Here is a 21,088-nt window from a genome sequence, read left to right as displayed (position 1 = left end):
TTGTGTAATTGGTGTGTATGTACTACGATCTGAACATATGCATTCCTCTACATAACTCGTTGGGTAGCAATACGAAGCAAAGGTGTACAAACCACTTTTTTCTCCAAACTTTATTTAAAAGTGTATGAACGGACAAAACAGTGGTGCGTTTCATGCACTCTTCGTCTCCCAAGCTGCTGCGCGGCGAAGCTTTCTTGACGTACTTCCTGGGAAATAATGGCGGCAGCAAGTGCTCTTGTTTCGTACAGCAGCGGTTCCGAGTCAGAACCAGAGGCTGAGGGGCAAGAAAGCGGTATCCATCTTAAACCGTTGCCGCTGGGAGCTGGTGCTTTAAAGGTAGTGGATTCTGCACCCGAGGTGGCAGTGAAGGTGAGTCCAGAGGGGCCGGAGACATGCTGGGAGAGGGTTAGCTGAGTGTAACTCTACAGAACGCTATCCACGTTTTTAACTAACTCGATGATTTCCTTTTTTATGTAAAATCAGATCTTGTCTTGTACAAACGTCGTTCCCGGGCTATATATGTAACTATATCTATATATACACACACACACACACACACACTTTTCATGTTGTTCTTGAATTGGACCTCATGGCCTGTTTTGTACTGTAGACCAGTTACGTTTTTAACCAGTATCCTAGTGCCTGTATGTAGGGGATGAAAAATAACCATTTGCGGCAGGTTCTGAGAGAAAAACAAGGGAGTTCAAAACTTTACTTAGTGCAAGCTTCCATGTCTGTACTCAAGTCCTCCCCAGCCTCCCTCGCAGCACTTAGTCTGTTGGGGCATTGGTTTGGCTCTGATGGCTGCACTCTTCTACAGTCATTCAGTAGGTAACTGTAAGCTTTATCAGAGATAATGTTAAAATGCACCCCATCATTCAGTCATAATACGCCCTGCCAGGAAAAGTTGTTATGAATTATACATTATTATTATTTTATATAGCACCATCAAATTCTGTAGTGCTGTACAATGGGTAGACAGGACATAACAAGTAGTATGTGACATAACAATTTGAGGAGGGCCCTGCTCAAATCAGCCTACAATCTAGAGGGATTTAGGACAGGGCTTGACAAATTTGTTGGGAATCTAGGCGCCAGCTAAAAAAAAGGTAGGAGCCAGTTGGTCAGGTGTGATTTGATCATCATCAGCCCACTTACTCAACTCGCAGCATTTGATCAGTGCTGTTTTTTTAAAAAAAAAAATATTTTTTTTAACTCTTTCAATGCTGATGTTCCATTGGAGCACAGCATTGACTGATATTTAGGCCCCACAAGCTTGTGGGGACAAATGTTAACCCCTGCAATGCCACAAATGTGATACACAATTGTGGCATTGAGGGGGTTAATGCTGCACTGTCACGCTAATGCAGCAATCAGGCAGCAGGGGAGGGTTGGGGCTGGTCTCCACACTCATGTCGAGACCGAAGAACCCTCTCCCCCTGTCCCTGAAGCTGTCTCTGGCAGCTGGGACGCAATTGTTGGTCTATAGACCTGCCATTGCAGAGAGGAGTCTCTTTGATGACTCCTGTAGGCTTCCATGCCTTGTGGGGGCTCTTTTTGCTGTTGCTGGTCTGCCTGGGCTTCCAGGCAGACCACCAGCAGCAGTGCCCCGTACAAAACAGGAATTAACCCCTAAAATGCTGCAGCATTGAAGGGGTTATTGCTGCACTTTCGCTGTCATGGAGCTGGGGGGTGTTGTCAGGTCCCCACAGTTGTGTGGGGACCCAATCAACACACAACCCCCTTCGAAGTTGTCTGTGGCAGCTGAAACCGCAATTGCTGGTTTGCCGGCAATCGCATTTTCAGCCTACAGAATCACTCCATGGGAGTGATCTCAGGCTTGGGGGGCGGCTCTAGGTGGCTGTAGCAGCGCCCCCGCGATCTTGGCATTGTGGGGCGGTTTTTTGGGGATGTAACAGGCTGACAAACTCCTAGGCGCCAGGACAAAATTCTCAGTCGCCACGGTGACCTGGCGCCTGGGATTTGTCGAGCCCTGATTTAGGGTGTATTACACAATAGGTAAAAGTGCCGTTGTTAGGGATAGACCAGCCACACTAGTGTAAGTATTGCAGGAGAGGGACTAGGAAAGGTGAGCTAAAAGAATATGGGAGGGTGTTAATGTTTTATGTTGTAAGCACCCTTAAAGAAGTGGGTCTTGAGGGATTTTTTGAAGGAATAAAGACACGGAGAAAGGCGGATAGACCCGGGGAGGGCATTCCAGAGGATAGGGGCAGCCCTTGAGAAATTTTGTAAGCATGCATGAGAGCAAGAAATCAAAGGAGAGGATAGAAGGAGATCATTGGATGAGTGGATAGTACAGTCATGAGGCTTGTTGCCAATGGAAGACCTCAATACCTAGGAGAGATTGAATTTTAACCCAACAATTCTTAAGATGATTGAGCATGTTGTGAATGGTGGAGTGCAACACAGATATATTACTAAACAGGATCTCCTATTTAATACGAACGACTCCTAAAATTCATGTTCACCCACCCAAAGATACACAAGAATCCTATGTACCCCCCAGGCTGATATATAGTGTCTGCCTGCAGGGGACACTTGGAACCACTTGGCAAATGGCTGGATTCACAGATGCGATACAGAGTACCTATTTAAGGGATACAGGGGACATGATTGACAAGTTAAAGGTTTTTTGGCTTTAAAGTTGAATTTCTTTAAATTTGAAAGTTTAAAAAAAAACAAAACTATTTATACAAATCAATGGTACTTCAATGGGGGCGGTGATGACCCCAGCCCATGCAAACGCCTTTATGTATGTTATTGAAACTACCAATATTCTGGATATAATACTTTCCACTAGATTCACAGATATGTTTATGATCTGGAAGGAAATCAGACAAGTTTTGAGGATATGATGTTAGCTTTGAATTCTTTACCAGGAGACAATTCACTTATAGATGCAACTAGAGCTCAGTTTAATACTATGGTTATTGTTTAAGTGCAAAAGCATTTATATAGTGTAAAAATATCACTGTTTAGAATTTCAGCACCAGAATTTTATGGTGGTGGGGGGTTATTTTTAATGTGCAGCATGTGCGGAGTTAAACAGGCAACTACATTGTTTGGGGATAAAAAAAAAAACTCCTTATATGCATTTTAATATTTATACTTGGTAAAGATCTCTGTGAAGCGACTGAAATGTGTGAATTAAATATTTTTTATTATTGATACGGGGTGATTTATTAGGGATATATAAATTTATATAGATATGTGTGCGTGTATAATAAACTGTTCTTGGTGAAGCTGCTTGTAAGTGTGATTTAGAAACACTTACTTTGTATTACATTGCTATTCGGGTTCATGCCATTTTAAAGCTCATGTCATGTTTTTGTGTGTCCATGTTTTGTGTATATTGATACCCTTAACATTTCTTAAATGATTTTATAACAATGACTGCCATCCTATAAAAGAATAGAATCCAAAATCAAGGTGATGTAGTAAGGAAAAGAGCAATTGTTTAAGACATGACTTTTATTAACAAAAGTAAATCAGCCAGTGTCTTACTGTTCCAGCCAGTGTGCCCAAATATCTACCAATTCACAAGCAGGGACACCGCCGTAATATAAATTTCCTGTTACTGGTAACCGGAATGGCATAAAACCGAAAAGCCTGACTGGCAGAAAAAAGGCCTGGTTGATGCGCTTCCTTGTACCGCACCGGCTTCCGAAAAGGCACCTAACACGCGTTTGGCGGGAAACGGGATTACATTACTTTGAAATCCAATTATGTTCAGTAAATGGGGGGGGGGTCATTATTGAAGCGTTTCATCCGAACCGTGGCTACCTAATACTTGGGATTTGTCCATTTCTTTTATTTATTATAATTGGTAACTACTAGTTTATGTATCACCAAATAAAGAGCAGCCTAGTGGATTTGTACAATATGGATTCTTGCACCAAGTGGATTAACATGAAATGCAGTCCAAAGTGCATCTAATAAAATGTAATTTTAAGTTCATTTATTAACCACACTAGTTTAAGAGCTGTTCACATCATACGTGGTCGCTAAACTGGCTTCTATGAAGTGTTAGGAACAGCGTTTTGTTTTCATGTATGTGGCTTTTGTCCTTGCAGGGAGATTTTGCTAAGGCATGAAATGTTTCAGTATATAGTGCGTGGAAGTGGAGAGAGCGCTCTAGTGTTTTTATCCTTTTTGTGCTCGAGGGGGGCCGAGCATTTAGTTTCTCACGACCCTGGCACTCGGAGGTGGAAATGCAAGGCAGCAGGTATTGCTTGACAACCTTTTCCCGCGGCTGCTCCCTGAATTCAGGCTCTTATGTGCCGATACCGAGCACGGACGGGGTTTGTGTAGACAGAGTACTGTGCCCTAGTCGCTGTGCTGTCACCTTAAATTCCCATTCGGAGCTATTTATATAGAGCACTTCACACGATTTAAGTAGCTTCACACGATTTAAAAAAAAAAAAAGTGGATAAATAGACTTTAAAAGCCTCTTTACATGTTACCGGAAAATCTATTTTATATAAATATATTATTTCCCGAAGTTCTTTTAAACGTGTCACCTTGGCAACGTGCTGCTAACTTGAAAGCCTGTCTGTTCTCTCCCACGCTTGGCAGTTCACATCTTTCCATTTTGTTGAGGCTGATTTTATTTTTTTCCTTCCCTTTTCAGAGCATTTAATGTCAATCGGATTTTTCAATAAAGCCTGATTTCGGTTATTGACCTGGGAAAAGTAACCGTAGTTAGTGGCATACAGGCCATAAGGTTGTTTTCTCCCGTTAGTCTAGTGAGTAAGATTTCTGAAAGTGATGTGTAAACTGTTGTCTCTGTTAATGTAGGGCCTTTTTTAGTAAATATTCAGGCGTGTGCTTTTATCCGGCATGTGCATTATTTGTGTTCCTTATTTCCTGAACCCACACAAACTATACATTCTTTTGCTCAGAAGTTCTTTTAAAGTCATAGAAGTACATAAAACATAATTATTGGTGATTAATAGAAACTCAATACTAACATACAAAAAAATATATATTTTTTGAAATTTTGCTTAATTCTATTCTGTAGGTGCCACAGCTAAACAGTGACCCACCTCGGGATTGTAAACTTTCGAGCAGGGCCTCTCCACCTAATGTATCAGTTTGTCTTAATCTGTCAATTCCAGTCTTGTCATACACCTTGAATGTAAGAATAAAAAAAAATTCAACAACATCTACTGATTAAGTTCCAGAGGGCCACATGCATGCTTTACAAATTACCCTATTTTACATACTTTTTAATACTATTGGCTCAAGTGAGATGTGTGTGTGTGTGTGTGTGTGTGTGTGTGTGTGTGTGTGTATATATATATATATATATATATATATATATATATATATATATATATATATATAATCATTTTTTTTTTATTAGCGCTAAGGGGGCAATTAGGGAACAAAATGTATGTATGTATGTCTTTTTATTTTTGCACTGTTGAGTATGGCTCTCTCATCTACTTTTTTGATGCCATGGTGACATCACTGTCCCAATTAATATGTTTTAATTTATTATATTTATATTTAAATTCTTTTTCTCAAAACAAGCATAAAGCATGTGGGGAAAAGAAGCCAAAAAATGTAATTGTTTAAAGAAACATGTGAATTGTCTGGTGTACACTCAGCTATATATTTAAAATCCAAAGGACCGCACACATTAATGCATAGTTTGTGTTGCTTTTCAGATGGATCAATAAGCTTGATATGGTTAATGTCACACATTATTTCTGTAAAGCACCAGATGTTGCTTACAAGAACTACCTTCTAGTCTGAGAACACCGTAGATATCTTACTACAAGTGTTTATTTGGATCTCTTTCTACACCTCCAGCACCATTCAAAACTCTGTGCCTGGAAATTATAGACCTGTGAGCTTAACTTCCGTGGTTGGGAAAGTATATGAAGGCATATTAAGGGATAATATTCAGGAATTCATAGGGAAGAACAGTATTAGCAAAAATCAGCATGGTTTTATGAAACATAGGTCCTGTCAAACTAATTTTAATTGCATTCTCCGAAGAAGTAAGTAGAAGTGTCGATCAGGGTGTTGCAGTGGATGTAATCTACTTGGATTTTGCCAAGGCGTTTGACACGGTTCCACACAATAGGTTAGTATTCAAACTGAAAGAAATTGGCCTAGATGCAAATGCTTGTTCTTGGGTAGAACATTGGCTTAGAGGTAGAGAACAGAGAGTTGTTATAAATGGTAAATTTTCAAGCTGGTCAAAAGTGGTAAGTGGTGTCCCTCAGGGTTCTGTTCTGGGACCAATTTTATTCAACATATTTATAAATGACCTGGCAGTAGGTGTTGAAAGTCATGTTTCTGTGTTTGCAGATGACACTAAACTAGGTAAAGTTATACAGGGCAAGCAGGATATTACTGTGCTGCAGAGGGATCTAGATAGACTGGGGGACTGGGCACTCAAATGGCAGATGAAATTCAATGTAGATAAATGTAAAGTTATGCACTTCGGGCTAGCGAATGCACAAGCAACCTACACCCTAAACGGTAGTGAATTAGGGGTAACGACAAATGAGAAGGATTTGGGAATTGTTATAGACAACAAACTAGGCAACAATGTGCAATGTCAGCAGTTGCTAAAGCCAGTATAAATCAATGGTAAGGCCGCACCTCGAATATACTGTGCAATTTTGGGCACCTTTTCTAAAGAAGGATATCATAGCACTAGAAAGGGTGCAGAGGCGGGCTACAAAATTAATAAAAGGAATGGAGCGCTATAGTTATGAAGAAAGGTTAACTAATTTAAATCTGTTTAGTTTAGAAAAACTTCGCCTCAGAGGGGATATGATAACGTTATATAAATATATTCGGGGCCAATACAAACCACTGTGTGGAAATCTGTTCATAAACAGGACTATGCATAGGACACGTGGTCACGCATTTAGACTGGAAGAAAGGAGATTTAGACTAAAGCAGAGGAAAGGGTTTTTTACAGTAAGGACAATAAGGATGTGGAATTCTCTGCCTGCAGAGGTAGTTTTATCGGAGTCTGTACAGACGTTTAAACTGCAACTGGATGGATACCTGGAAAAACATAATGTTCGGGGATATAATCTTTAATTATGGGGAAACAGCTTATTGATCCAAGGAGAAATCTGACTGCCATTTTGGGGTCAAGAAGGATTTTTTCCCCTGGTTAGTGCAAAATTGGAAAGAGCGAAACGGGTTTATTGCCTTCTTTTGGATCAACAGCAACAAATTAACAGATATAGGAAAGGCTGAACTTGATGGACGCATGTCTTTTTCCAGCCTATGTAACTATGTAACTATTAACCTCATTGTTCTGGGAGAGGGATTTATGTATACAAGAAACAAAAACTGTCTGCGCTTCTTACCCTAATAAAGTTGGCAACAAATATATAAACATACCGTATTTGCTCGATTATAAGACGACCCTGATTATAAGACGACCCCCCAAAATCTGAATATTAACTTAGGAAAAAAAGAAAAAGCCTGAATATAAGACGACCCTAAAGGAAAAAAGTTTTACCAGTAAATGTTAATTTATGTAAACTATTTTTTTAATAAAAGCTATGATTGAGAAAAATATTTTTTTTATTTTTATTTCCTTGTATTTTCCAACCTGTCCCCCAGTAACGCACATCTGCCCCCAGGCTTGCCACACCAATATGGCCATGATATGCCTTTTAACCCTCTATATGCCACTGTGCCCCATGGTATGCCTTTTGACCCCCTATGTGCCACTCTGCCTCCAGAAATGCCTTATACCCCTATATCCCATTCTGGCATTTAGGGGGTTAAAATGCATATTATGGGGCAGAGTGGCATATAGGGAGGTATAAGGCATTCCAGGAGGCAGAGTGGCATTAAGGGAGTTAAAAGGCATTTTTACCCCCCTTAGAAATGCCTTATACTCCTATATGCCACTCTGGCATTTAGGGGGTTAAAAGGCATATTATGGGGCAGAGTGAAATAGGGAGGTGAAATGCGTTATACCTCCCTATATGCCACTCTGCCCCATAATATGCTTTTTAACCCCCTAAGTGCCAGAGTGGCAAATAGGGGTATAAGGCATTCCAGAAATGCCCTATGCCCCCATTTAACACACTAACACACACACACACACACACACACACACACACACACACACACACACACACACTTACCGGTGCTTCCAATTTCATGCTGTTTTGCCGGGGCAGCGGGTTAACGTCTCCTTCTGCTGCAGCCGGAAGGAGGTGGAGTTGGCAGCGGGGGTTTGTCTGCGTCCGTCTCGAATACCTTCCCCGGCTGTCAGGGGAACTCTGATCTCTGACAGCCGGGGGAAGGTATACGCGACGGACGCAGACAAACCCCCGCTGCCAACTCCACCTCCTTCCGGCTGCGCGGATCGCTGCCCCGGCAATACAGCACGAAGCACCGGTAAGTGTGTGTATGGGGGGGGGGAGACAGGAGGATCCAGGTCCCCTGCAGCGGTGCGGGGGATCTGGATCTTAGTCTCCTAATCAGACCTCTATTTGAGGTCTGATTAGAAGACGACCCCGATTAGAAGACGAGGGGTATTTTTCAGAGCATTTGCTCTGAAAAAAACCTCGTCTTATAATCGAGCAAATACGGTAATATAAATGAGAGGTTTTGGTTATATGAATTGGCCAAAGCATAATTAAGCTCACCTGCCACGTCAAGGCACACTCTCAATAGGGTGAGAGCCTACTCTCACCTCCTACATAGTGGGCACACAAAGCAGTCTATACTGCTACCAAAACCTTATTAATGTGTTGGGGAGGTGCAATTACAGCAAGCTGCAACCAGACTGATGAGGAGCCAACAACCTCAAATATGTGCAAACAGGGAAAAGAAAAAATGTCGGTGCGCTAAGCTAGTCACAGGCTCAAATAATATAAACGTGTAATACGAGGCCTACCAAACATCAGTCTGGTTGCAGCTTGCTGTCCAGGGGTTAATAGGGAGGAGGTTTAATTGCACCTCCCCCAACACATTAATAAGGTTTTGGTAGCAGTATAAACTGCTTTGTGTGCCCACTATGTAGGAGGTGAGAGTAGGTTCTCACCCTATTGAGAGTGTGCCTTGACGTGGCGGGGGAGCTTAATTATGCTTTGGCCAATTCATATAACCAAAACCTCTCATTTATATTATGTTTATATATTTGTTGCCAACTTTATTAGGGTAAGAAGCGCAGACAGTTTTTGTTTCTTGTATACATTGTACAGCCAATACACTGTTTCTTGCAGCATGCTTACACCTGTTTGGTAGGCCTCGTATTACACATTTGTATTATTTGAGCCTGTGACTAGCTTAGCGCACCGACGTTTTTTCTTTTCCCTGTTTGCACATATTTGAGGGATTTATTTTTGTGACATCAGAGTCTCTAATCATCATGACACTTAATTGAACGGGAACATTACGCAATGACAACACTTATAAAACATATTTTTTTTATAAGAATAACCATTAGTGTATAAGCAGGTGACTTGATTTTTGTCAGCCAAGTGACCATCTTGAAATTGGAATCAATCTTACAATTATGGCTCCTCTAGCCCACAGAATAAAGGCAAGCACGGTATGTGCGCAGTGCCAAGTATAGCTCTATTTGCATCATAGATTAGTGAAGGGAGAGTAAATCCGCTGCATTGGATCCTTTTCCTGTAAGTTCCCAGGAAGCTAGTTTTGTGTGTGTGTGTGGGGGGGTGACATGACATCACATCACGTGACCCTGCAATAGACAAGGAGTGGGAGACGTGTCCAGTTTGGTCGACCAAGGTATTTTTTTGTGCGTGCGCATTATTTTTGGCAATGAATGTATGATGGTGTGACAGAGTGATTTTCATTAGTAGTGACAAAAATATACTTTATACTAGTAAACATAGTTTGCATGCTTTAGACGTTACCAGCTGTAATGAGAATCAAGCCAAATAGGTCAGTACTCTTGATTTAATGAGCTCAGAAAGACGGGACAACTATTTTCTGTCTAATTTTAGGAGTGCAAGGAAACAGGAATTCAATTTGGTGTGTGTGTGTGTGTGTGTGTGTGTGTGTGTGTGTGTGTGTGTGTGTGTGTGTGTCCCGCAGAACAGGCTGCTAGTGCGTTGGTCCGTATGGCCGTGACTACCTTAATGGGCACAGTAACAAAATCCCATGCAAAGTAATGGTTTAGATGATATGTATTTGTTTATTTGCTATGTTACGTTCAGCTTTGCTTTACCCTTCATTCTTTATTTTCAGTATTATCATGGCATATATCTTTAGAAAGCCAAATGATTATTTTCATTGAACAAATTTTTTTTTTTTATATAAAGGCTAACAAATACACACCCCATACTTAGACAGTAGTAAAGAGCACTGTCTAATTGCTGAAACTGGAACCCAAGCTATAATAATAACCTAAGTCAAAGCCTTTCTCGACAGTACTAATTATGTGCTTCAGTGTTAAAATCACAAACGAAAGTGGAGAAATTACTATTTTTTTCCCCCTCTGACTTTTCAGACCTAGTTTACAGGAGGAAACGCATCTTATATCACAATAGAATATAGCCTTACTTAACCTACTGTTAATGTACAGTATATTTTTTGTTATGTTGATAATGGTGTCGCTTTTTGGCAAGCAGAGTGTAAATAATTGAACGTGTGTGTGCTATTTTGCAGGAAGATGTGGAAGCTGGCGTTCATCTGGACCCTTCCATCAAGGAAGTCCAGTTTAATCCTACCTATGAAACCATGTTTGCACCCGAGGTAAGCCTTTTGTTTTTTTGGCTGGAAGCATCCTTTCCTGGCTCCTAAAAAAATCTGTCTTCTAAGATCTCCATATTTTTTGTGCTAAATGAAGTCCCCAGAGTGGTGGTTTCTTGCTAGAATACTTGGTAACCATCCTTCAAAATATAGTGCAAAATTTGAGGTGAGCAGTGCTACATTCATTAATGCAATGAATACTGATATTTTATATCGTTCTAAATGCAGTTTGGACCCAATAATCCTTTCAAAACACAGCAGATGGCTGCACCAAGAAACATGCTCTCTGGGTACGCGGAACCAGCTCACGTCAATGACTTCATGTTTGAACAGCAGAGGCGAACGTTTGCAACTTATGGTATGAAACAGACGTGTTTAAGTATGTGTGTATAGACGTGTGCGTGTGGTTAGGCTTTATGGGGTGGATTTTAGATCGGTATGTATTCTTACCCAACTTCTAATGAAATCCGCTGAGCTTTTTTAGTCTTTTGTCTTGGTCTAATAAATTTGAAGCAAGCAATATAGATTTACTAATTCTGTGAAATTGTCATATTTAGTTAAATCCCAGGCTTGACATCTTATGTGTTGACGTCCACAAGGCGGCTCTCTTTCCCCAGTCAACTTTGTGCTTGTACAAAAGTCCTTTGTTGTCTGGATGGCTTGAGTATCATTCTATCAGCATATTGTCCACATTTGTTGTGGAAAAATAGCAAGCAAAGAATGTACTGTTGTGGGCTGCTTCCACTTTTCCATAGTTTCACAGAACAGTTTAATACTGAGGGCCACTTTATTGTTGGACTTCAGTAACATAACATGTTTACTGTCGCAATTGTAAAAATGTAACGACCATGTCTTCTGTTGTAGGCTATGCCCTCGATCCCACAATAGATACTCAAGAAACGGCCAATAAATATATTGGTTCAGTGGATGATGCGGAAAAGAATCAAGGTGACAGTCATGTTTCCCTTTTTTTTTTGCCTCTGTCAACCGACGCGTGCTTCTATACACCTTAAATTGCTCTTACATCATCGCACATCCGTGCTTCTTTGAGTCGAACAAGAGCAGGCTTAATAAACTTTGACATTTCCTGCATACAAATATGTAATTATTCATTGTCCCGCATTGTGAGAATGTCCCAGTCATCTTCAAAGTCTGGCACTGGCCCTATTGTGTGATGTAATATTCTTGCATATCCATTGTCTATAAGAGGACATCTCTTATCTACCCTTCGCTGTGTGCATTGTATTACTTGGAAAGTTTTACTTACATATAAAGCACTTGTCTGAACTTCTGGTCACCTACCACAAGCCTGTAGCATTTTAAAGTTAAATAAGCAAAGCATGAGAATGTAATCCAGCAGTTTTTACACAAAGTACTGCCACTGTTGTGCTTGGGGGAAAAAGGAAATGATTGAGGTTAATTATGTGAACTGAATGTAATATTATTAGATTAGAATTCCATATTTAGGCCTAAAGATCTCTCATCTAAATGAAGTAATTGTCTCTCGTACATAGCCCTACTTATTCCTTATTGAATTGATTTCTGTAAACTCATGCTTTGCGGTCTTTTACTCCTAGGATTAACGGTGTTTGAAACCAATCTGAAGAAATCAGAAAAACGGAAAAAAGTAAAAGGAAGTGATGCGTCAGACATAGATGGCTTCCTTGGTCCTTGGGCTAAATATATCGATGAGAAGGATGTTGCGAAGCCCTCAGAGGTAAATAATGCAAGCAACAACTAATTTGATGTGAAAAATCTGTTTACGTGAATTTTTAAAATCAAGGCTTCCATTGCTTATTGGACGCCATTTATTTTCCCAGTTTTTATGGGTTATGGGTTATCCAGAAAGCCTTTCGGGTTTTGACTCCTTGATAACAGGTTATGTCTTATGGGTTATCCAGAAAGCCTTTCGGGTTTTGACTCCTTGATAACAGGTTTGCCCACCGCTACTCTACGTAGAGCCCACTCTCTTTATTTAAATTTCCAAATTAGGAGCAGCAGAAAGAGCTGGATGAAATCACTGCTAAGAGGCAGAAGAGGGGTAAACAAGAAGAAGAAAAGCCAGCTGACGAGAAGACCATCTTGCATGGTATGGCCACAGTTCTTTGTAACACATTATTCAGTCCAAAACCATCTACCATCTCACATCTGCAAGCGCGTGTCATTCAAAGCTGCTTTTTAATGTGTAAAGTGGGGCTTGGATTTTTTTTTCCTACTTTACATTATGAAAGGGATAATACTTGTGATATTATGTAGGGTCAGCTTAGCCCAACTAGCAGGAGAAACGTGTCAGAGCTGGCTCTTCATAATGCATACTGACTTCAGTGAGTTGAAACTGCAACTTCACTACCATGGGTGATATTGTGGTTATGTTTACAGAGTCTTGGCTGCCCTGCATTTCAGTACATTTCAAGTCATTATTCGTGTTTTTAATGCGTTTTCTGGTCTTCCATTTATTAGTCAAAGAAATGTATGACTACCAAGGCAGATCTTATATTCATATCCCTCAAGATGTCGACGTCAACTTGCGCTCCACTGAAGCACCTGATAAATGTTATCTTCCTAAGAAACAGATCCATGTTTGGTCTGGACATACTAAGGTTAGTGCACTTCTGTCCCATTGTTGAAAACACTGCTAACCAGGTTGTTATGCATTTATATTTAGTTGTATAATGAGAGTTTGCATTTTTTTAATATTGCTTGTACGTTTAGTGGCTCATTCAGGTTTATTAATAGTAAATGTTAAGTAATGTTCTGCCAAGCTACGAGTTCTATCTATGATCTATGATTTTTCAAAGCTGGCCATGCTTCTTTAGTTACAGACCTTTACATTTCTGCTTTGAAGACAAAATAATTATTAAATGTTGGGTCTTTTGAATATTTGTTCTCAGGGTGTCAGTGCTGTGAGATTATTCCCTCATTCTGGACACTTGCTGCTCTCTTGCTCAATGGATTCTAAGATTAAGGTAAGGAACATCTTATTTCCTAAGAGTAAAGGTATGTCGGTAGTAAAATTGTGGTTAGTTTAAATATGAGAGGTTTTATGGTACTGCTGTTTGGCTGCTAGCTGCAGTATCTGTAATGCTCTGATCTGGCTGTATTAAGAATATTAGAAGGTAAAGGGTAAGACTTAGAGTATCAAGAGAAGAACCCAGAATGTTAGCGGTCTACGAGGGACAAGCATAGCATCAGTTTTTTTTTTTGTTTTTTTTTTTTTTACAGAAATAAAAATTGCTACACAAATTTGTATCCAAAAGGCTGCTTTCATTATACCGAGACTGAGTATTAAGCATAAGAAGCAGCCAGAGTTACCTAATGATAACCACAACCGATAGCATTGCTTTCTTCGTTTGAAAAAAACAATGCAAATTCTTTTGCCAAATCATTTAGAAATTAGACATCTTAGGTTGGGGCATTGTTTGAAAGGGTGGTTGAGGAGACTGGGGAGAATCCTTAGTAGGATGAGGGAAATACGGAAGAACAAAATTTTGAGGTGGATTATTTTACTTTTATTTTCTGTTTCCACAGCTTTGGGAAGTGTACAAAGAACGGAGATGTTTACGGACATTCATAGGTATGGTGCCACATTGAGTCCTTTTTGATTGCTTGATTGTTCTTGTTTTGCTTTAGTGCACCCAACATTGGAGCAGCCGGGTTTAAAGATTAATAGATAATTTACTTTTTTTAATTATTTATTAAAGCCTTCTTAAGCCAGATGTTTAGCAGTGATATTAAAAATACCTGCACATTCAATTTATATCCCTCTACAGTATGACTTCTCCCCAAATACATCTTTCCTGTTGGCCTAATGCTAAGTTACACAGCATCTCGCGCGTATTGTTTCTCTTGATTGTATTATTGCTTTATAAGTTACATTGCAAACTTATTTTAATAGCAGTACTATTTTACTAAAGTGGATTGATGCATATGCTCTGAGTTATTTTGGTTTAATTCATAGGTTTCTAACGAATTACCCCACTCTCAATACAGAGCAAGATAATGTTCCATGCACACTGATCCCCGTGGAGTTTATGCCACGTGTGGAATGTCGACTTTTAGCGTACATTAGCTAGTCTCCTGAAATGTTAATACTGTGCTTAGGATTCCTCTTGGAGAGAGCCGAATTATTTTGATAACATGCCATTTGACTGTGTCACAACAGTAAGTAATTCAGTTGGTTCCTTTTCGTTATCTTCGCTCAGGGCACAGTAAAGCCGTTCGAGACATCTGCTTCAACAATGCTGGAACTCAGTTCCTAAGTGCAGCTTACGACCGTTATCTTAAGCTGTGGGATTCTGAAACAGGTAATGTCAAAATCCACTGTGATCGGAAGCAACACGACGTTCCTGGTATTTTGTGCTCCTGTATCTCATACATTTAAGCTTTTCTTGATATCGACTTTTGTGTATTTGTATGCAGTAAGCCACTGTAAATTGCCTTTTTTATCATCTGCTTCCAAACAGACCAAAAACATTGTTCACTGTTATTTGTACTCGGGCTTTTCGCTTTCCCCAAATCTTTCATTTTGCAGTTTTATACACTAAGTATATGCAGCTGTTCACAGACTCAAATAATTAACATATCTATATAATGGGGATGGCATGATGTTTATCTTAAGCACATATCTATGCGGTGAACTTCTATACTAATTATCACCAAAACAAGTGCTCTGACTGCCATACAAAAACACAACGTAGTTTTAATTAATTAGTCTAATTATGATAAAAGTTGTAGTCATGACATTTTCCCTTTAAGGAGCCTGTTAGGCGTTCATTTATAAGCCTGTGACCGTAAATCTTCTCTTCTGACTTTCCTGCCATAACACACTTTCTGTGCATAGGAATTAATCCTTATCTGCTTGGTTCTGCTATCTGTAACAGCACAGTATGTTTATTAATGTTATTTTGAATGATTGTTTGTGTTTAGGTCAATGCATTTCCAGATTTACAAACAGGAAAGTACCTTACTGTGTAAAATTTAACCCGGATGAAGATAAACAGAGTCTGTTTGTGGCTGGCATGTCTGATAAGAAAATAGTGCAGGTGAGTATCTGAATGTCCTACAGTTTTTCCTTTTGCATCTTAATTGAAACATCTGTGTAATAAGTACCCTTTATTTGATAGTGGATCTCAAATATTGTATCCCCTTCCTGTTATAGAGCTTTAACATATTAGTGGCAGGTTGAATACAGAATCTACAAGACCCATTCATTAGAAACACAGCATTGGGATTTTATTTACGGAATGGTACGCACACGCACACGCGCACACACACCTTGTATGTTGACTGGATCCGTGCCTAAATGAATAGTGAATGGTAGTATACATCAAAAGCAGGAAGTTATTGCATGTGAATCAAAAATGAGGACCATACCATAGAGCAGATCCAGTCTATCCCCTGAAACTGGTACTGAAATTAGGTACTGTGACAATAATAGCTGGGAGATAATGGAACATCATCAGTTGAACTGATAAAAACCCCAATGAGCAGCTTAACCATTTACATTCATGTTTTCTTTTATGCACAGTAGTTTACATTTTCAAAATTTCAAAGATCTGTCCGGCATACCCGTTCATATAGATCATAGCACTGACCGACCCGTTTGTACCATCACTATGCAGACTTGTGATATTACCAATGCCCTTTCATGCCAATGCACATAAGGACAGCTCAGTGAATGATAGTAATGTACCCTTTAGACCTAATCTAGTGTTTGCTTTAAAATTTCAGTGGGACGTTCGAAGCGGGGAGATCGTTCAGGAATATGACAGGCATCTGGGAGCTGTCAACACCATTACGTTTGTGGATGAGAACAGGCGCTTTGTGAGCACCTCTGATGATAAGAGTTTGAGAGTCTGGGAGTGGTAAGTTACCCGGTGCCACATAAATCACTGGATTTCCTGGTACATGTGTGTGGTTTTTAACATTTCTATCGTGGGGAGAACAGGTTTGTTTTTCATGTTTGTCCTGCAGAAAACCACCTATCTTTCCACTTACCATATGGTCTCATTTGGCAGATGGAAGAATCATTTCTTCTTGCAAGCTTTTTTCTTTTTTTTGCATCCCGGCATACATTTGCATCTTTAATTAAGCTTTAGCAGTTTCAGCCAATTTTGTTGACTGCTTATTTTTATAGCACAATGATTTCTATAGTTCCCATATGAATCTGCTATTTTATATGATTGAGTGAGAGCCAAGTGGCTTTATTGAATTCTTTAAAAAGTGATTTCAGATTGATTTTTTTTTTTTTTTATTAAAAACAGTATTCTTATAGAATTTCCTCATTTTTATTATGAAAAAGCATCTTAAGATTTGAAATTGTTTGAAATCTAAATTAAAAATAAGTTTAGAACTATTTTATGTTAGCCACGCACCTGCGATGTTCATAAAGTTAACTTTGGGGGTAATAGACTCCTAAAAGGGGAAAACCCACTTTACTCTTCAACTTTCTAAATTTGGTGTGACCTGACTGACATGCGATTTTCTTTGGAAGGGATATTCCTGTGGACTTTAAGTACATTGCCGAGCCAAGCATGCACTCCATGCCTGCTGTGACATTGTCACCTAATGGTGAGTAAACAAATAGCCCCGACTGCATATAACAACTTCTCTTTATTGGCTTCCTAATTTGTTCTCTTTGCCATTCGTATCTTTTGTTCCAAGCAAAGAAGTCCCACTGTGACAGAAAATTAAATGTCATGTAGAAGCGAGAGACTAAAGGGCTTGCTGTTCTCATGTTGGCCTCCTGAATTCCTTGAGACCTTTTTATCCACACAAGTGCTAAGGGAGACCTTAAGAGTTTTTGTTTGCATAACAGGGGACTTTTGTTGGAAAATAGTGTGTTTTTCACCATTTCACTTCTTTTATTCCCAGGTAAATGGCTTGCATGCCAATCAATGGACAACCAAATTTTAATATTTGGAGCTCAGAACAGATTCAGACTGAATAAAAAGAAAATTTTCAAAGGTCATATGGTAGCAGGCTATGCTTGCCAGGTTGACTTTTCTCCGGATATGAGGTTAGTAGAAACTTTTGCGGATATTCTTAATTGTTTCTTAGTTGCTGTTTAGTTCATGGCGAATTGTCTAGTTACTAATTTGTTTTCTAAAAAAAAAAAATTGTGACCTAAGTGGTATGCATCATTTATTGCAGTGGTACCCTGTGATATTTCTAAAGCAGAAACACAGTTTGTATTTACAAGTTCAAATGTGATGCATGTTGAACCCCTTCAGGACTGGCGTCCCTTGAAGACCGCAGTTTTATTTAAATATTTTAATTCTGTGCTCGTGATTCGCTTCAAATCGATCACGTGCACGGAATTGAGGGAGAATGGCTGCTACGGATCGCTGGGGATACCCAGCGGACTGTAGCAGCTGCCCCTCGCGATCCCAGCGTCCATAGCGACACTGGATCGCGCATAATCGATGACGCGCCTGGTACGTCCCGGTCTGTGGGTGACGCCCAACCAGGAAGTACCAGGTACGTCAATGGTACGGAAGGGGTTACATTCCTCCACTACTTCTGCTTGGAGACGGTTCCATTTATCCGCTACTCTCTTTGTAAAGTAGAACTTCCTTACATCACATCTAAGTATCTGACCCTCTAGTTTTAGACCATGACCTCTTGTTCTAACATTGTTCCTCCTCTGAAATAAGCTTGCCTGTACTTTGTTAAATCCCTTTAAGTATTGAAATGTTTCAATTGCATCTCCCCTCATTCTTCTTTCATCCAAGCTATACATGCACATCTTTTAGTCTATCCTGATCATTTTATCTTGCACACCGGTTATCATTTTTGTAGCTCTCCTCTATCTCTCTAATGCAGGGCTCGACAAATCCCAGGCGCCAGGTCGCCATGGCGACAGAGAATTTTGTCCTGGCGCCTAGGTTTTGTCAGCCTCTTACATCCAGAAAAAATTGTGGATGTAAGAGGCTGAGTCACCACACAGGGGCGCTACTGCTGCTGTCTGCCCAGGAGTCTGGGCAGACAGCACAGCCACTCCGAGCCCGCCCCCGAGCCTGAGATCACTCCCACGGAGTGAGCCTGTAGGCTGAAAACGCGGTTGCTGCAAAACCAGCAATCGTGTTTTCAGCTGCCACAGGCAGCTTCAGGGAAGGGGGTTGTGTGTTGATTGGGTCCCCACACAAGTGTGGTTACCTGACACAACACCCCCCAGCTGCCTGATTGCTCCATGAGAGCTACAGTGCAGCGTTAACCCCTTCAATGCCGGCATTTAGGGGTTAATTCCCGTTTTGTACGGGGCTCTGCTGCTGGTGGTCTGCCTGGAAGCTTCCAGGCAGACCAGCAACAGCAAAAACGACCCCCCACAAGCCCTTTGATGATTCCTGTAGGCATGGAAGCCCCTGCAATGGCTGGTTTATAGACCAGCAATTTGAGTCCCAGCTGCCAGAGGCAGCTTCAGGGACAGGGGAGAGGGTTCTTTGGTCTCCCCATGAGTGTCGAGAGCAGCCCCAACACCCCCCTGCTGCCTGATCGCTCCCTGAGAGCGACAGTGCAGCGTTAACCCCTTCAATGCCACAATTGTGTATGACACATTCGTGGCATTGCAGGGGTTAACATTTGTCCCCACAAGCTTGTGGGGACTAAATCTCAGTCAATGCTGTGTTCCAATGGAACATCAGCATTGAAAGGGTTAAAAAAAAAATAAACAAAAAAAAAACAGCACTGACCTGAAAGTCCAGGGTGCTTCCAGGTCAAATGCTGTGAGTTTAGTAAGTGGGCTGATGATGATCAGATCACTCATGACCAACTGTTAGTTTAAAAAAATCCCGGCTCCTAACTTTTTTACCTGGCGCCTAGATTCACAACAAATTTGTCAAGCCCTGCTCTAATGTATCAATATCCTTCTGGTGATGGAGGTCTCCAGAACTGTACACAATAGTCTAAGTGAGGCCTGAACAGAACTGTTTTACATGTCTTCCTATTTCTCTTTGCGCTTTATATATATAAAGAAAAAAGATACTGGACAATTTAAGGTACATTACAGAAATATATATATATATTGTTCTTTCCAGCTATGTGGTCTCTGGTGATGCTGATGGGAAGCTGAACATCTGGGACTGGAAAACAACAAAGCTGTACAGCAGACTGAAGGCTCATGATAAAGTCTGCATCAGTGCTGTTTGGCACCCTCATGAAACATCCAAAGTTATTACATGCGGATGGGATGGTCTTATCAAACTATGGGACTGACGACATCAATCCAGGAGCTGTGTGCTTGTAATCATATATATAATTACCTGCTCTTAAAGTGACATTGTGGCTGGTTTTCCCAAAATCTATCTGATCTGTGATATTTTAAAATATCATATGACCAAATGGCACAGTGGCTGGTCTAGCACCACACATCTTCATCATGTATTTAATTTTATAATCTGCCTACCAGATACCGAACATGGCCGACCAGCCGAAATAACCATTAAGTGTATCTGTTCTAAATGGTATATGAGCTACGTGGTCACAGAATAGATATTTTCATGATATTTTTTTACCAATATTTTGTGGGGAGGAAAATGTAAAAATATTTAAATGTTCTTTGGAGGCAAAAGGTATATTTGACAGCTGATATTTGCGCTAGTATTTTTTTTATTTTTTATTATGTAAATGACTCGTTCTATGTTTTGGTCATTTACATAAAACTGTGTGAAATTGTGTATATATGCTTGGACTGGCGCATTACATAATGTAAGTCATCTATGAGCTCTGTGTATAGCTATATTGTCCTTTTTATAAGTACAAATAAACTTTTAATTTTCTTTTTAAAGTATTGTGTAATATCCATTATATTACTTAAAAATATAAACAAAAAACATAGGCATGCTTTCTATTAAAAGTTTGACTTGGATACTAAATGTGGCCAAGGTATAGTAGAATGGCTAGTGTACACACATCTTATTAACCAATCTCACCTGTGTTAGAAATGCCGCTCATCGTCTCAACTTGTTGTCTGACAAAAGGAGGCAAAAAAAATCCACGTGGCTTTCAAGACTCTCAGTCGCCATACTACCTAGGGACCGAAGTTGGCATGAGCTCAAACTACAAACATCTCACTGTTTGACAAGAGCACATATTCTGTGAAAATAGCAATGTCACCAATGAATACAAATTTTTTTTTTTTTAAGTTTACTTTAATTTGTACCACCCTGTTGAGTTGCTAAACTGCTGATTAATTTCTTAAATACTACATAAAAGCAACCTTTTATTTCAGTATACGCTCGGTCAAGCAAGTAAATAGTATATATTCACATTTTATACATGTATTTAAATGTAAAAAAAAAAAACACTCAACACAATCCAGTTGTGTTTTTGCATTACCAAATAGAAAATATTA

General features: G+C 39.9%; 1 protein-coding gene across 1 annotated transcript; it reads left to right on the top strand.

Moving 5' to 3' along the window:
- Positions 1 to 170: 170 nt before the first annotated feature.
- On the top strand, positions 171 to 20,521 carry CDC40 (cell division cycle 40). The gene is made up of 15 exons (XM_053460045.1): positions 171 to 369; positions 10,654 to 10,740; positions 10,966 to 11,095; positions 11,602 to 11,685; positions 12,315 to 12,454; positions 12,730 to 12,826; positions 13,198 to 13,337; positions 13,629 to 13,703; positions 14,266 to 14,311; positions 14,940 to 15,041; positions 15,664 to 15,779; positions 16,468 to 16,601; positions 17,231 to 17,307; positions 17,611 to 17,755; positions 19,773 to 20,521. The coding sequence occupies exons 1-15, from the start codon at positions 217 to 219 to the stop codon at positions 19,948 to 19,950; spliced, it is 1,704 nt and encodes a 567-aa protein (XP_053316020.1). The 5' UTR covers positions 171 to 216; the 3' UTR covers positions 19,951 to 20,521.
- The last annotated feature ends 567 nt before the right edge of the window (positions 20,522 to 21,088 follow it).

This window comes from Spea bombifrons, chromosome 3 (genome assembly GCF_027358695.1).
Source record: "Spea bombifrons isolate aSpeBom1 chromosome 3, aSpeBom1.2.pri, whole genome shotgun sequence".
Lineage (NCBI taxonomy): Eukaryota > Metazoa > Chordata > Amphibia > Anura > Pelobatidae > Spea > Spea bombifrons.
The sequence above is the reverse complement of the archived record's forward strand: the minus strand, read 5'-3'. Positions and strand labels throughout refer to the sequence as shown.